General features: G+C 42.3%; 1 protein-coding gene across 1 annotated transcript in view; it reads left to right on the top strand.

The window, feature by feature from the left end:
* Window positions 1-947: 947 nt before the first annotated feature.
* Window positions 948-18,348, top strand: part of EGFLAM (EGF like, fibronectin type III and laminin G domains) — a 72,942-nt gene continuing 55,541 nt past the window's right edge. Inside the window, exons 1-2 of the mRNA XM_054004266.1 lie at window positions 948-1,088; window positions 16,475-16,587. Of these exons, the coding sequence (XP_053860241.1) occupies window positions 980-1,088; window positions 16,475-16,587 (222 nt within the window). The 5' untranslated portion in view covers window positions 948-979. The remainder of the gene's footprint in view (window positions 1,089-16,474; window positions 16,588-18,348) is intronic.

The following is an 18,348-nucleotide window of genomic DNA, read 5'->3' as shown; positions in this document are numbered from 1 at the left end:
AACCAAGATTAGGATGAGACTGGGAGCAGAGGACAGATAATCTCATGTCTGCTAATACAAAGTTTCTGCACTTCTGTCTTTCAAATTTCAAAGATGGGATACTAAACCAAGTGAATTTTGTCCTTCATCCCACCAATGTTTCATTGCTCTTGAGAGATGCTTTGGATTTCTTGCTTATCTCAGTTGTTTTTCTGGTATGGTCAAACTTCAACACTTCCCTTTGCCTTCCTCCCCCTGCCCTCTCCATCCCCTGTAATCTCCACAGGGAGACTATATTAGTCTGAGTGGCTGGATAGGTCTCAGCCTCCATCTGGGAGGGGGGATTAAACTTAATTTATCCTCTTAATTCAGCAACAATTTCCTCACCAAATCCTCTTCCTAGCTTCGCCTTCGCCCCAGCAGTTGGCTAGCATTTCATGCCCGTACCTTCGGGAGAAAAAAAGGAAGAAACCCGTGTCAAATGCGAATGCTCCCTGGGGAGGGCAGCACTGGAGTTGGGGTCCCTCAGGGCGGAACGGGGCCCGGGGTGGGGGAGGGCAGGGGTCCTCGCTGAGGGAGGGGTGACACACTGCCCTATAGTATCTAGGGGTGGCTTCTGAGCATCGTCCCCGCGGGCAGGGCCGGACTGCCGAGCGACCCCGCCGGCACGGGGGTTTCCCGGCAGGGGACGCCGCGACCCCTCCAGCAGGGCTGGCTCGGACGAGCCGAGCGGTGGCGCCCCGCGGGGGAGGTGCCGAGCCGTGCCCCGCGCCGGGCGGCAGTAATCCCATCAAAGGGCCGGACCCAGCCTCCTCCCCGCTTCCCTCCGTCCCCGCGCGTCCCTGCCCGGCGCGCGTCCCAGCGCCGCTGTCCGCTCCTTGCCGCCCTGGCTCCGCTCCGCACCCGGCTGGCGCCCGGAGGGGACGCGCGGCGGCGCCGGCGCCCCTCGCCCGCGTCCAGCGGCCTCAGCTCCCCGCTCGGGCGGGGGGACTCGGCGCACATGGAGGTGCCGGGCGGCTGTCACCGCCGCTGCCTCGCCTTGGTGCTGCTCCTGGCTTCGTGCATCGGATGTGCGGCCACGCCGCGCAGGAACATCCCCCGCCGGCAAGGTAGGACGGGCGGCGGCGCCAGACGAGGGGTGCCCGCCCCGCGACATGCTTGCACCGGCGAAGTTCCGCGTCCCTTTGACACTAAGGCTGCCTCGGGTCGGGCACAGGCGGCAGCGAGGCCGGGCGGCAGCCCCTGGGTGGGCAGCAGGGCTGGAGGTCGGGCCGCCGCGCCCCCGGTCAGGGAGCTCGTCCGGGAGCTCCGGACGCCCGGTGGGGCGTCCGCCGCTCCTCGCCCTTCCCTGCGAGCCCCTGCCGCCCTCTCACGGGGAAAAGAGGATGCCCAGGCAATAGCAGGGACCCGTGAAGTTGCGGGATCGGTGTATGACCCGATTCCTCCGACATCTTACACCCAGTGCCGGTGGGCGCGCTCGGTTTACAAACCAGGACCAAGCTGCAGCTACTGCGGAAAAAATCGGAAAAATTTTTAGCCGGTTTTCCCTGGATGCCGTAACCTGCGGTGCGGCGTGAGCAGAGTTAGAAGTCAGGTGAACCTCTAAGCCAGTCAGGGGTGACCTGTCAGGAAGGCTGTTCCGTGGCTGTGACATTTGTATGTGTGGCAGCGAATAGCCTGAGACACAAAGTAGTAAATGCGAAGGAAAAATTACTAGAAAAGCAATGATTTAGTCTCAAAAATGTAGCTGTCGTGTACCAAGCATGATGTGGTTTGCCTCCTGGTTCTGCTTCTGTCCTGTGGGAGAATTCCCACGGCTGTCGGCGGGACGTTTGCACGCTGATCAAGGAAGTCCTGCACAGTCCTTAGAGGTTGAAAGTTAAAACCCCGAGTCTGTTAAAACCTTTTTACAGTCTGCAGCATATGAAACAGTAAGGTAAAATGTAAACAATGAGATGAGGCATGGTGCATAGTGAAGTTTGACATTCTGTATACTTTACAAATTGTGGTGCTAAGAGAAAAAAACTATGCCCAGGACTGTCTCAAACACTGTGACTGTCCTGGAGTCTTTGTGACCAACACCGACTCTTATCACTGAGTTCACTGAGATCAGTTCAGCTGAAAATACAAAAAGTTTAGTAAGTTCTGCCTCATCTCACAAAGTGTATGTAGATTTAGATCCTTTTTGTATCTATCCCACAGTATTGAAAGATTTTTATTGCTGGTTTTTAGAATCACTATTGTGCATTTTCTTGCTCATATGAGAAGAAAACAAATGCCTGTACAGTTGGAAACTTGATACTTAAATACAGCCTGAGCTTAAAAGCCTTACTGGACAGATGGCTAATTTTACTGGTCTGACCTTGTCTCTTAGGGATCTAGTCCCATGATCCTTGGTTTTCATAATAGCCACCATTAAGTACTTGAGGAAATTAGGCAGTCATTATGAATGAGATGATTAGTAGCTTGCATTAAAAATACTGGATATGTGAAGTTGGGGAGGCAAATGTGTCAATATTTTAAAATATTCTTTGATTGTAACATACTGTTGTACTTGTTTCCCCTAGTCACAGGAGAATGGCAGACCTGGGGAAAATGTATTTCTGTGCATTAAATTAAAACACATTAAAGCCTGGAAATTTGACTGTAGTGTTGTGAAGGAAATTAATTAATATGTTTGTATTGTGTTTACCTTACTTTTGTTAGCACACTTTTTATGTTAATTTTTATAAGATGCTTCAGATTCACTGATTGATTCAGTCATTCCTTTCATGCTTCTTTTGCTGAAGAAGTAATGAGTTTTATTGAACAAAATTTTTTCAAAATCTGTGCAAACATTTGAAAATCCACTTGTAGCAAGATTTGAAGAGGGAGATCCCCCACAGAGATTGTGTGCTATATATATATATATATATATATATATATATGATTTAAATCCCATCTGCATTTTGTGGGGACCATTGGAATTGAGGGCTCCCAAGTATCCCATGACTGGGTCCTTACTGTGAAATGTTGCTCTCAAAACACTCAGAACAGGTTTCAAGTAGCTGGAACATCTCTGCCTTGTTTTGTAGCATATCATGCTGGGTGGTTAAGAGTGGAAAAGAGCTATCATTTACTCATACATCCAAAATTACACATTCAGTGAGTAAAAAAAGAGATAAAATAGTAAAAAGTTCTTCAGGATTTTTTTTTGTTCATTTTGCCCTTTTAATAGTGATAGAAGTGAGACTTGTACAGGAATTTTAACTGAGGTGAAAGCAAGAGGTTATATCAAGAGAGAAGTCATAAAACCAGTTGATCTTCAACAACAGAAGCTGAATTGAAGGTCCTGTGGATCAAAGGAAAAAAAATAGTAAAATGGATCTCCATTTTTCCCAAGTTTCAGTTCAGGGCTTAGCTTACAAAGATCAGTTCTGTAATCCCAAGAAAGCAGCAAAGTGAGAAATCTGTTTGTGAAGTTAAAAATATGTAGTAAAATGGCCACAAATGCAACTTCTTAAATTAATCTTCAGGGAAGTAGGCTGTTGTACTCAAATACAAGACATTCCGATGACTGCTAAAATAATTTGAACATTTATTTACAGTTACATAATACATTTTCTGGAGACAAGAAAACAGGATGACAGACTCTTTGGGACAGGCTTAAAACAAATCCTTAGACATCATGTGGTGAATAGTATAGCTGGAAACAGATTAGCCTGGGATTCTCTATATCTTGTACTCCCAGATGCTGGCACTCAAACTTCTGCTTTCATATTGTTTTCTTGTTTTTGCCTTCTGCAAAAGCACAGGTTTTTGCCATCTCTGTTTCAAGTTTCAGCTGGTTGAAGAATAAAGAGTCTGAATCTAGCTCCCAGTGTGTTACTCTGCTACTAATATAAACACAGTATTTAATTTTAATGGTTGTGTGATTTTAGAGAATTTTAGGGGAAAGAGCTGACCAGTCCTGTGGATGTTCATGGCATAAAGTTGTTGCACTGTATTGCATTGATGCTTCTTTAGTAAAAGAGTGTAAAATTCCAGTGCCCCGTAGAATAATAAAATGGGTAAGTTGGTCTGCATGGAGAATAAAAATAATCATAACTGATGCTCAGGAATGCTTCTCCTTTTATAAATATATTATGCTTACCAGCTAATATAAATAAAGAATTTGGCTTGTATCTCTTTCCCAAATGTCCATAGCAGTAGATACCATCAGCTTTCTGTGTAAATGCTGGAGGAATCAGACCAGTTAAAGTCTGAAGACTTTACAAGAGAGTAGCACTCAATACCAGGGCCAGAGTTTCAAAAGAGTACAGATCCTTGGTCAGCACTACAGTAAATGACTTTTTTTTGGTCAGGATTTGGCACTGGGATACTTGAATTTTTTAGAAAATCTAACTAAAATTAGAGCTGCTACATAAAGAACACTCTTGAAGGTCTAGCCATATTTATGTATCAAAATAGATCAAACTGCCTTGCAATCAGGTCTACAGATAGGAAAAATGCAAAGAAGGTTCTTATTTGAGTTTTTAAATATTACAGTTTTTTGGAACAGCAATAGGATGAATTCTTATTCACTGTAGTAATAAATCCCACATGTAAAGCATGCAAGGGTAAGGTTGATTTGAAGATGTGAAGTGTCTGAGAAGAGGAATGACTTGGAAGCTGAATTATTCCTAATGTGAGGGATGTAGAGCTGTCAGAGACAGTGCATATCTGTGAGCTAGAACTAATAAAGAAGATGTGAATAATTTATTTGAGGGAAGATTAGTATCATCGTCTTACAGTTTCAAAAATGCCTGATTTATTCAACACCAATAGAATCAAGCACTCATTATATATGTATTTGTTGTTTTTGTCACCTTAAGGTGTAAGCTGCGTCACAACATTGTGCAACATTCTCATTTTGATTGGACTTCCTCTTGTACCTCTGGGGTCCATGATCTAGTAAATTCTAAAACCAATCACATCACCACGTCATACAGATAGGAGCATTCTGATAATACTTCCAGGGCAGCAATAGGAATGTGGTGAATTGGTCCACTTGAGCATGTTACTCTGTGTGTCACTGTTACTCATTTTGAAGTATGTTTTCTGACTTTAGTTAGTCTCACTTGCAGCAAAATATCTTGTGCCCTTTCCACCATGAAATTGCAATCTTCTTCTGTACAAGGAAACTTTCAGTAAATATTTTTCATTGGCACCATTTTGCCAATGCCAAGGTCTAAAATGACTATTCAGACTTTCACCAGTGTTCAGAAAGGTAAAATTCGCCAAGACATTCTATACCAGATACTGGGATTCACAGTGATGCCTTGGAGAGGAGGGGTTGTTTTGGAGTTAGGGCACTAGAGTGATCCTTGGGAAATCTTTCTGCCTTGAGACTGTCACAGACTGTCTTTGATGACTTGGCAGTCCTTCACAGGCCAGATTTTTATTTTTAAAAATGGGAATGGAGTGATTTTATACTTTTAGCCTTTTCCAGCCATGCCACTTTAGACACTGAAATTACTCCTATAGGGTGCTCATCATAGCTGTACCAATTTTAGTCAATGCTCCCAGGCTTTAACTGAGTGATAATGTGTCTTTTCACAGTGTCTTCTGGTGTATCTTGAGGAAAAAAACCCTCTTTTTCTCTCAGTGACATTGGACTAGACAGGACACAGCAGTGTATACTGTTTACAGCTTATTAGAAGCAAACACATCCAACAATCATGCTCACCTTAAACTTAGTAGCAGGGATTCTGAATGTCAGTCACCCAAAAGACATCCTGAGGAACAGAATAGTACCTTGTTTTCTTAAACTGGAAAATTTCAGTGGATGAGTTCTCTTCAGTGCCCCTTGAAACTCACTGATTAGCTGAGAGAATACTTGGAAGTTTTTAACTCCTCAGGTCATGCTTAAATTGGGACTCAAATTTTTGCATGTTTCTATTTATGCTCTTTCAATATGTATTTATGCTCTTTTTATGCTCTTTTTTAAAATTGAAAATAAAATTAATTTCAAAAAGGTGACTATCATTGCTTCATGTCCTCAAAACAGGGCTGATAGGACCTTTTCACAACTTTTCCATCACAAGAAAATGAAACTCTAAAATGCTTATAGAAAGTTTACCATATTAAAAAGTCATTAAAGGATATTAAAGATACCTGTAATCTAAGCAAACAACCATGAGTAGGTCTTTGCAGAGTTTATTATTTCATTATTGAGTGTACAGTTGAGCGCCATATCTATCAGTGTGATGGTGGCATAACAAAAGACTTCCTAAATCACAGGGACACAGGAGATTATGTTAGATGTGTGATCTTGAATGAAATTTCTTAATTGTTTTTTGTGCAAACAATTGATCTATCTAAAAAAAAATTCCCACAAACCAAACAAATCCCCAGACCTGTTCTTCATGACTAATTCCAGCTGAAAAGAAATACTTTTGGATAAGGCTAGGCAAGATTTTATTTTCTTTTATTTTTTACTTTTAATGAAGATGCTTACACATGACAGACAACCGGCTTAGTTATTTCATATAATGTGACCATCCAAACCACAGCAAGATATCAACATTACTTTTTCAGACTTCTCAGAGCCACTGAGCTGAGAACAAGCACACCAGAATTCATCTTTGAAAATACCTGCTTCAGGAGGGCATAAGCCACTGAAAATTGAAGGCTTAGGGGGAAAGCTTTTGCACAACCAGGTGCCTAACTCAAATCTAGATAATGATATGCTGTGTGATGATCCATAAAACTCTGCAGGTGAGAGGTGTATAGTGTGAAATACACCAAGTTCATGCCAGTTCTTCCACTGAACATAGGGTAGCTACACCCAGGAGTAAAGACTACTGTTGAGGGAAGTCCCTCAGGATATTAGCCTCTAACGAAAAAAGGAATCCACACATTATTGATAAAAGGAGACATTTGTTCAAAATGGAGAGGACAGCTATGTGGTCATGGGAGAAACCCTTTCTTCTCTTGGGTTGGATCCCTGTAGGTGGGTAGCCAAGATGCATTGGCTTTCTTTTCTTAAAAAGATGTCTCACTCAAGCATCGCCAAAGTTATCCTGGATAATTTTTTAAAGCTAGGAAATATAAACCATATGGAGGTGCTAAACCACATGGCTTTCTGAGTGTATCCCCAGGTACTGGGGTCTTTCCCCATATATATGTTAACCTTACAGCTAATAAACGCATTTTATATAACAGTGCAGGTAGCAGCCGTGTCAAGAACAGTTCTGAGAAGAAGACACTGAGTGGTTCTGAGTTTCGCCACATCCTCATAGTCAGTCCAGTGTTGTTTGCACAGAAAGATCTCTGAAGCTGGAAGAATCCCAAGACAGATTACTCATAACACCTCTCTCAATTTTAAAAGTAGGTTAAAATCACTGGCATCTATGAAAATGGTGGTATATATCAATACTTATGTACATTTGGAACTTGCAAAATTGTCTTTCTAAAATGATGGGAAATGAACATCCTGTGAATGTTGATCATACTTCTTTCAAATATAGAAATCATTCTGATCTTTCTGCTCTGCCAGAGTTACTGTTGCACCATTTAATACAATGTTTTAAATCAAGACTGGCTTTGTGTTTCTGTGCTCAAAAATCTTTTGATAAAAAATCCTAAGGGCAAAAATTATACAGTATTTCACTCAAGTTTAATTGCTTTTATGCATGGAACATTTCAACTAGAATATAATTTTAGGAAAAAAGAAGGAAGCAAAACTATGAACAAAACCCGTCAAACTGTAGATGATGGAAAGTACATGTCAAGAACCAAAGTTTTTGTGGTTTGATTAGAGATTGCAGAAGCCAAAATCTGTTCCTTGGAACTGAAATGTGAGGTCTCTTTCATATTCTGCTTTCTAGACAATTACAGGAGAAGGTAACATGTTTCCAAAAATAAGAAGGCATTTTATGAAGATGATTGTTTACAGAGATGTTGGCATTGCAGTTGATACTGCAGCCATGCATGGAGATTGATGTCCTGCTGGCATTTTTAGTTCCTGTTCCCATTTCATGATGTTCTCATTCCCACATGAACCTGTGGTGTGCAGGTTGCTAATGTTCCCATCTTAACTGATCAGTCACAATGGCAGAGCTGAACTTTGCAGTGAAGAACTGTTTCTCTGTCCATGTGTGTGCCAAAGGACTCACTTAGTAGGGTGAGATGAGGGCCTTCTAGCCGTTTACTCCTGCAGAGCTATAGGGTCATAGGATGGAAGAAGAACCCGGCAGAATATAAGCAATTCTTTCAGGACTTCTGGACAAAGAACATGACAACACCTAAAATGGCTTTAAAGGGGAAAAAAAAGTGAGTTGTTTGGACCAACTGATGCCAAGTAAAGGGCGCATGGTTTGCATGAGTTAGCCCTGGTAGAAGTTTGGGACAAAGGGTTGGACTCTACAGGCTGCAGGAAACACTGAGCAGGGAATGCTTTGAGAGGATTAGGGAGCATTAGATACTAGTTGTGTGGACATCATTGCTGTGCCTGGGTCATGTGCTATTTTCTGTGCTGTGTATTTGTTCTTTATGCTGGGATATATTTCCATGTCTCATTGTCTCTTGCACCAAAGAGAGTTTTGTCCTTCCCTGTCAGTCTCTTAGCTCTCACATCCTGCTGCTTGTTACTGGTTCTTTGAATGCACAGGCCATGTCCCACACTAAATCAGTGCAGGGATTCAGGTTTAAAAACCACAGTTATTTCAGTCACTTCGTATAGACAAAGAATTTCCTCTGGTTTTACTGATAGTGCTGGTGAATGGAGAGACTTGCTGACTGCAGAAGGTATTGAAATTTCTTATGGAGGAACTGAGCTGGGCAAGAATTTCCTGCTCCTTGAGAAGATGCCAGATTTTCTTCAGAAATAAAATACGTGTAGGAATCAACAAGTGTATGTGAGAGTAATGAAGATGGAGTTAGGCTTTTCTCAGTGGTGCCCTGTGACAGGGCTGGAGGCAATGGACGCAAAGGGAAAGCAGGATATTCCCTTTGACGTGAGCAAATACTTCTTTACTGTGAGGGTGACTGAGAATTTAGCCTGAGAGGTTGTGGAGTCTCTGTCCTTGGAGATATTCAAACCTCTTTATGCAAAGTCTTGGACAACCTGGTGCAGCTGAGCCTGCTCTGAGCAGGGGTTTGGACTAGGTGATCTCCAAATGTGCCTTCCAGCCTCACTCCCTCTGTGATTTTGCAGAGCGTCACGAGGATCTCCTGAAAACATCTGTTTCATCTTGCAGGTTTAACTTCCTTTGAGCTCTCCTCCACCTTGTCATAGACTGAAAACACCAACTGGACCAACTACTCTGCTTTCTACAGAGAAATGAGTGTTTTCTGGCTTTGTGATCAGTGTAAAGTGTTTGGTGGGAGGTTGCTACACTTTGTCTCTGTGAGGCCTGTGCCAGAACCTCAGAGATAATAAACCCACACGCTGATTTTTGTGATACTTTCTGGGGCAGGACCAGATCATTTGTGTCCATGAATAATGAGCTTCAAAACAGTCACTCAGGACTTGGAAGGATTATGGGAACCCAAATGCTGTATGTCACATCCTCCCCCTGCACATTTGTTGCCTGTCACATGGTCAGCTTTGTCCTCTTTACACTTTAATCTTTTTGCATGTGTGTACGTAATGCATGTGTGATTGTCTGATTGTAATTTTTTTCTATCTGACCACTATTCAGGAAGCTCCCCTTTAATTATTTTCTTGTACCAAGTAAGATGTTTCTTCAAGAGCTGTTTTGTTCTGGGTTTCAGCAAGAAAGAAATGTGTAGTAGATAAAGTGAACCAGTCATCAAGGAGAACACTTTTCAACTGTCATGAACAATTTTACCATGTGTTCTATTGAGTTAATAAGGTTTGGACAGCAAACACCTGAAAAATAAGTGATTTTAATTGATGGGATAACAAATTTTCAAGTTATTTGGCATTTTTTACAATTTCACTGGCCTTTTTACTTTTCGAGGTGCTGTGGTTTATGAAGCTCCTCCAGTATTTGTGCTTCCTAACACCTTGGATGCATAACCCATGAGACAAAAGAGGTGGGAGGAGATGCCAGGATATGCTACTGGCATGCCGGTTCCTAAGCAGCCCGTCCCAATGATTGCAGAAGTCTATTACACAGACAGTGTACAACATTACAACATCAAGTACTGTTGCTTGATGTCAGCTACCTTCTGGCACTTAAGTTAAATCTCTTAGACACATTTTTTCAAAGTTATTTGAAAACTGCTGAAGCAGCTGACGAGAAGGCAGGCCATGGCAGGGCAGGCAGTATGCTGGCAGCAGGCAGGACTGGCTGCAGCCTGTCAGTCACTGGATACATCTGCAGGGACAAGGCAGGTTGGAGCCCAGACAGGAAATCCCAAGCCAGGAAAAATGTTGAGCTTTGCATTCAAGCAACTTGTAGGCTGGAGAAGAGAAAAGAGAGTCTCAGTGATGTCCCATCCCTTCTCCAAGAACAGGAACCTGGTTACCAATTTCCTCTGCCAGGCCAAGGTGCTGCAGAGATATCAGGAGCTAGGACAGCCATGCTCCAGCATTGGACCTTCAATGGGCAAAGCACAAGCCTGGTTTTAGCGGAGTAAGCTTTAGATTTTGACTCAGACTTCCAGAAATGCACTGGAAGTTATGCAAGTGGAGTGTCTTGGTGGGGGTTTTTACAGGTACTTATACTCCATTTCCTCTGGAAGTGGAAAATGCTTCCATTAGGTGAAATATTTCACCAAGTTATCCAGGTGCAGGTACAAGGTATGAACATATACCCTTTTGTGAATCAAACTGGCCTCTGAGCAGTAATTATTAAAAACACAAGCCTGTAAGAGTTGCCTAGAGATTGCCTGATGTGCTCATTTTGACTAGGGCAAGACAGATACAAACTAGACCTTTGGTCAGAGATATGATGTCCCCTGCTTTTTATAACCTTCAGCACAAGGAATTCTTCAAAAGTGTGTCCAGGGCATAACCATCCATAGCCAGAAATTTTTATATATAGCTCTCCAAAAGTTTTTTCTTTTTTAAAAAAGTAGTTACTAGTTTTCCTTTTCAGTCCTGAAGTCACTGTTACATTGTGCAGGCCTCACCTCTCTCTCATTCCCTTTGCTGCAGCTGGAGCCTTCCTGGGAGCAGAGCCTTGCTCCAAGAAGGAGTGTAAGGAGAGAACATCCCCTTGCTGCTTTCCTGTTCAGTGATCTGCAGGGCCAAGGTACAGCAGGAAAAGCCACAACAAAACCACCAGTGACATTGTGCCTGTTTGTTCTTAATGGGATTTGCGGTGTTGCACTGTAGCTTAAGTTCTGAGCTTTGTATCCTTCATTCCCCTTCACTGGGCTATAAAAATCCCAGTGACTGTCACCTCAGTTGTCCCTGGGGCAGATAACAGATGCTATATAAACATCAGCAAAACATCACATGAGTCCAAGCCTATTATTTATTAAAATGTTGAGAGATTTTTTTTCATTGTGGTTTCTTTTGCAGTATTTTAAAAGGACTAATGAAGGTCAGGTTAGTCTCTCCAAATTTGTGAACTGTGGTTTGAATCAAAAACCATGGTGCCTCTCTAGAGCCATGTTACCTGCCGTCTGTGCTGCAGGATCTGATGCAGTGGTAGGTGATTCATTCAGGGAAACAACTATCAAGATTTTCAGTGTGTGGATGCTGCTGCTCTGGGTGCAGAACCAGGACAGGCTGGCTAAGACTTTCCAGTTTCAAATCCTTGTCCTTTGTAGTTGTTGTGGCTGCAAAATTCCTGCTCTCTTACGTACTGCTGCTGGGCAGTGGGAGCTGGAAAAGGCTTCAAAGAAATTTAAAGATGGCATACTTTTTTAATTTAGAATTTCCTGAACTCTTCAGTTTGTCATGTTGCCTTCCTTCCACTGTGGTGTTTGCATAACTTTCAGTCTGTAAAATAAAGGAAGCAAAAGACCTTATCACTGTTTATTGCTTAATTAATAAGAATTTCAACAATATTTCAGTGAGAGAGTTTCAGTTTCACCTCTTGGAGTGGACAAGCTTTTTTCCCTTGAAAACAGCTATTGCAATGATAAAATGCTATTTTAATAAAATTCATAGGGAGGTTTTTTTTGTGAATTGGTGAACACTAATAATGTTTCAAACAGAAGAAATTCAGAGGTCTTTCTGGAAAGTGTTTTTTTTTCTGAAATCTTCAATTTAGAATTAGTTTGAATTGTTTTTCTTTTTTAATTCCTCTTTTCTTACATTGTGACATGTTATTAGTGACAGCTAGCATTTCATCAACAAGTTTCACTTGTTTCACGGGACACAAATGGGAGACACAAAGGAAATCGCAATGTTTTTGTGTTTGAGTGATGCACTTTTTCAGGTTCCACATCAACCTAGAAAATAAGGAGCCCTTCAGTCAGTACCTCTTAGGCTGTTACCCAGTAAAATAGTGAAATGCTTATCTCCTTTCATTGGCTTATGCTGTCTTGTTAAGAGTAGTACAGAAAATGTAGTATAAAGATTTTGATTTTCTAAACTACAAACTCATAAAGATGAAATTAACCATCTATTTTCCCTTAAATGTATTACTGTATTATTGCATGTGGATTGTATCAGTGAATTTGCATGTTGTTTCAGGATCTGCAAGTACCTGTGACTACCTCTATGCCTTGATACAGCAACAACATCTAAAAAGAAAAGATTAAATTCAAAATATGATTAAAATTCTAAAAGAAAAATTTCTAACACAAATCCTTTCAGAGATTCAATTGATTGGTATTTAAGATTAGAACTGTTTGCAATCACTAATACTTTTAATCTAATTTAAAATTTGAATCAGTTTTGAAATTTGCTCTAAAATAGTAATAGTAGTAGTAGTAGTAGTAGTAGTAGTATATACCAGTAGGGATGAGCTTTATCCAATTCATCCAAAGTGTTTCAAATGTGAAGCTTATGAACATTAGAAATGTATTTGGTTTGAAGTTGAGTTTTTTTCTCACAACTGTTCATCACTGTAGTAAGATACTGTAGTAAGATTTACGTTTCAGTCCAGGACTAGAAGGAAGGAAGGAAGAGCTTCCTGCATAAGCAGTTTTTTCGCAGTAGCTGGAGGAAAGGATCCAGATGAAGTGGCTGCTCCTGAGCCCTGCACAAGGCCAGCATGGTTGGCCTGGGAGCAGAGGGTGGATTCACTGGAAATGTTTCTACTCAAGGTGTGTGCTCAAGGTAACTGCACGAAATCACAGGGCAGATGTGGAAGTGACATTTCTACTGGTGGATTCAGTGATGGCAAGGAGCACCCAGAGGCACTGGTACATAGAATCATAGAATGGTAGAATGTTAAGGGATTGAAGGGACCTTAAAGACCATCAAATCCCAATCCCCTTGCCATAGGGACACCTCCGACTAGACTGGGTTGCTCAAGGCCTTATCTAACCTGGCCATGAGCATTGCCAAGGCTGGGACATCCACAAACTCTCTGGGAACTTCTGACAGTGCCTAACCACCCTCACAGCAAAGAATTTCATCTCTTCATTGCAGTAAAGGATAACACCATTGATGGGCCCAGGCTGGGGACTATTCCCAGGAGGCACACATTTAGCCTGTGACCACCCTGATGGTAGCCCATGGGTGTTTAATATATGGGCAGAGGCTGCTGTATGTAGCAGTGAGAGCCACAATGGAAGTGACACTTGTATTGAAGGCATAATAAGCATTTTCACAATTTTTAATTTGATTTGCTTTTGTGAAGCAGAAATTTAAATAATGGTAATTTTGAAAGGGCAAAATTTACTCTATCTCTTATGTATTCTTCAGCTTACTTGGAGAGCTTGTTTGATGACTTTTTTACTGGTTTGGTGGTTTTTGCATATTTTTAGAAGTACAGAGCCAAAGATGTATAGATGGGAAGGAAAGTAGATGTAAGCAGAAAAGTAAGCACAACATTGTCAGCTCAACATTGTTTATCTAATGAGGCTAAATCCTCATTAAGTTCTTGTGTTTGATATAGTTTTGCAGTGTATAGACATAATACGTGTGAGAGTGCACCCCCTTGATTAATGGCTTCTTTGCATGGCACTGGAATCATTGCTTCCATTACCATAAAAGAATTTTGGACAGAATTGAACTTTCTGTGCCTGATGGGCCAGAAAGGAGAACGACTGTGTTTGCACAAAACGTGTTAAATTTTATTGTTTATATAAATTGGCTCCTTGTTCTTTATAATCAGAGCAAATCTCCATGCCTTCTTAAGTATTCACTGACCCAACTGCAGAGGGCACTGGCAGGGGGATCATCACTCAGGCAGATCTTCAGAGCATGTACAAGGAGTGGATATGTCTCACTTGTCTGCAGATTCCCAATCCACAGGGTGCAGAGGGGACGAGGCTCTGTTTGTGGCTGGTGCTACCAGATTAACAAAGGTTTCACGCTGAGTTTTGAGAAGAGGTATTTCTGACCCCAGTTGTAGGAGGAACTACAAATACCCCAAGAGTTTTACCCTTGAAAACTTTTTATTATTTTTAATAGTCTAAACGTGACATTTGACATAAAGACATAAATGTTTAGACCAGCTTCAATATCTGTGTTTAGTGTGCATAATACATGATGCTCTGTAAAATCATGCAAAATACATTAAGCTCAGATTTATCTCAAAATGGCTTGTCAGTAGAGCAGTGACATGTGCTGCAGCAGTTGTGGTCAGCTGACAAACCGCTTTGATATGGTTGTTCAAAAGCCATGACATCTCCTGCAGCTCTGTGCCATAAAGAATGCTTGTGTCAGATCCTGCCATCAGTTTGCCATGGCTGCAAAGGGAAAGTTCAGTCCAGAAGTGGACATTTTTTACTTTCTGCCAGGTTGTGAGAAATTCTGACAACCCGGAATGCAACAAGAAGTGACTCTGAATCCCCAGATGCACATCACTGAGCTGTCAGGCTAGGAGTGGTGACAGCAGAGGACTCTGGGACTGCCATCTAGCCTCCCCAGGAAATAACTCTGTGCATGGGTCACAGCTGCCACTGGCTTTCTTTTTCCTCTTGGCTCCTGGTCTGGGAATGAGGCAACAGGTCCCCTGCAGTGTGAGTGCCACGTGCCTGCCTGTTGCACGGCTCTGTCTCAGAGAGGACAGGATGCAGTGGTGTGGTGAGCGCTGGCCATCACCTGAAGCTGCTTGCAAAGACAGTGCTAGGGCTGATGGTGCTTACGCCTGGTTCCCAAGCAAGCACCCAGCCATATCCCTGTTGTGTTCGGGGAATTCCCTAACTTCTAGGAAGAACTAAACAGGGAGGAAAAAAATATAGGCCTCTCTGCCTCCTTGCTCTTGTTTTCCCTGGCATAGTCCAGGGCTTTGTATTTACTCCACAGTGACAATTTATAGGCCAGTATAACTGAGGTCACTGTTTGGCTCTCTGTGTCTCTTTCATCATCTGCAACCTGGAGATAGTAGTGTTTTCTAGGGCTAAGTGAATAATTCATTATTTGGCTCTTTATTAAACAGATGTTGTGTCTCTGTTTGCAGACAGTCTACAAATGGATTGCATTTTGTTCAAATTTATTTGTTGTTCGAAATTATTCACCAAATACTTTCAGTAAATAATGTTATTGGCCTATAGTGCATTCAGAATAGAAAATTCGTTATTTCGGCAACTATGCCTTCCAGCAAATTTGTCTCGTAGAGCTTCTCCAGAAAGTAACACAAGGATGCTATGAATATGTTAAGAGTGAATGTTCAGAGGATATTCTTTCTTCCTTATTACTAATGCAGCTGAAATGCTAATCTGCCTCATTGGGTGTTGTGAAGATTGGAAAGCTGTTTTCTGAATGTGAAATGCTTCTTAAATGGACACTGATACACCAGCCCTGGCTGCTCATCCCTGCCACTCCTTTAGGCAGCAGGTGGTGTGTAGTTCCAGCTACTGCTGAGTACAGGGCAGAAGGTGAGCATAGGAGGTAGCACATGCTGTGTTCAGAGCCCCAGACCAAGCAGGAATCCATGGGACTAAGTCCATGCTAATGAAGAAAATGGGTAAGGGCCCAGGGAACATGGCATGGTTTGGCTCTTTTCCACACTTTCCTTCCCCAAAGATGTCCATACTGACTTACAGATGTGGTGTGTGAGAAGTGCTGTCTTCCAGACCATTCCTGGGAGACATTCCCAGTAGTCTGAATCTGTGCCACAGCTGTACTGTACAAGCAGTATGAATGTGTGACTGTCCCTGTCTTTGGGTCCTGGGTAGTATCCAGCATTTCAGGAATATATTTAAAAGCCTATGAGCTGTTCAATGGCATTGCTTGAAGCATTGGGTGCTCCTAAGCTAAGAAACAGCTTACCCACTAAGAAGAGGACTCCCTCTCCTGGTGTTCCACTGCTACCTTGTAAGTCAGAAGTGGAGAGGGAAAAGGGGGACCCAAGTCAAATCTGAGTAGTGGGGTGTGTTTGATAGTTTGGAGTGAGGGCAACACACGCCTATTCTTCAAAGACATACCTGCCAGGCAGCTAAAGGAGAGGGGTTTTGTCCTATGGCTCCTTATACAATGCCATTTTGTTTTTAGCAGAAAGGCTGGGGCCTCCTCTGGATATTCTGCTGGATTCACTGAACTGCACAGCATTCAGCGTGCAGTGGAAGATGCCAAAGCAGCACGCGAGCACCATCACAGGGTACACGGTAAGTGATGCTCTGTGCTGCTGCCTGGCCTCAGGCTGCACACCCTGAAACCAGCAGGACAGCCCCTTCTCCTCACAAACAGTGCCACTGCCCAGAAAGCGGCCAGGGGACAGTGGGCTTGAGCGGACTGAGCTGTAACCTTAAAAAACAACCTATGATGGGAATTTGGGTTGGATTCCAAGGGCCTGCAGTGGATATAGATTACTTTTCTGTTGTGGTTTTCCTGCAAGGGTATCAGTGTTCTCTGATAAAACAGTAAAGTAGAGCAGAGTAGGTCAATATTGCACTGTGCAAGTGAGAGCCATGCACATCCTTTGACTTGTACTTCCAGCCTGAGGATTACTTTAGCAGGAATATGCTTTCAAACTAAGTCTCTAAAACTTCCCAGACTTGCAGCAGGTACAAGGGAAGGACTGTTTCATGGAATGTCTTCCTGGATAGGTACTGTACTGCCTAGAATCCCTGGGAACCCACCTGCAGCCACAAATATCAAAAGGGCTTTTGTTTTATTACCCCCTACCTCAGAAGTCAGTTTCTGTTAAAGAAGCTGAATGTTTTCCTGCTATACTCAGCAATTTTATTGGGAAGTCTCTGACCCCCATCAAGCCTCTGCCATGTTACTTTCTGCCTATAGGGCAAAAGAAAAGGGCTAGGCTAAACTGGTTACTGTATTTTAGTGTGCAAGAAGAAAAACAGTGAGCACGAACATGCCATTCATTCATTTGTGTTAGGTATTGTTTTAACAGGTATTCCATGGCAATGAAACTCAGTCCCAAAATGCAACTGAATCAGTGAGAAATTAGCACCAAAGGTGCGAGATGTTGACTAAAATGTGTTGCTTTCCCCTTCAACAACAACAAAAACTGAATAGCAATTTTTGTTATTAGCATTTTCTGTGGATAGTTTTGAAATTTCCAGGAATAAAATACCCAAAATTCAGTTTTATGTAAAAAGGTGGAAAGCAGAATACTACTGAGTATGTTATTATTAAAGTACACTAAGATAAAAAATTCCTTGCAATAGGTATTTCTGGTACACATGCTTCTTTATCCCACAGTCTTGTAAATGACACTAGTGCAGCCCAGTTGCAGAATTAATTTTATTGTTATGAAAGTGCTATGAACTAGCATATAGTAGTCTAAAACTCCAAAAAGCACTTGCTGTGGCCAGGAGCTGCCTCATTTGGCTCTGTGTGTAGCTGGGTCCACCCTTCTCTGTGAAAACAGAGGTGCAGGGAGTAAGTGGCCTAAGTCATAAACAGTGGTCATTCTTCATGCATGCAGATCAAGCATCTGAGCTCCACTTGTTTTTTTAAGCCTTGAGCTGGTGTGTGGCATGATCATAAAACAAATGACAGGCAGCATCAGTAGTGCTCTACCCAAAATGCCTTCACTGTAGTATCTTGATCCTCTAGCATCTCTGGGTCTATGTGCACAGCAAAGCAGATTGTCTGTCTCATTAGTCTCCAGTACATGGCAACAGACATGGAGAGACATTTTATGATTGAGCAATTTTTATAATGTCATAATCATGGAATGTCAACATTTTTCTTACATGAAGTAAGGTGTCTGTGTAGTGCAGACTAGTCCCACAACTCTTCAGCTGTCCGTGTTAACCACAGAAGAATGATGCACAATGAAACAGCTTAGGCCTGTGCTACAAGCCCTACAACTGTGTTTCACATAAGGTAAGTGTATACACTGTGTGATGGTGTCCTTTGGTCACACTGACAACTTCTAGCAAATATGTAAGGAATATTAA

This window comes from Vidua macroura, chromosome Z, assembly GCF_024509145.1.
Source record: "Vidua macroura isolate BioBank_ID:100142 chromosome Z, ASM2450914v1, whole genome shotgun sequence".
Taxonomy (NCBI): Eukaryota; Metazoa; Chordata; class Aves; order Passeriformes; family Viduidae; genus Vidua; species Vidua macroura.
Note: the sequence above shows the minus strand (reverse complement) of the source record. Positions and strands in the feature narration are given on the sequence as shown.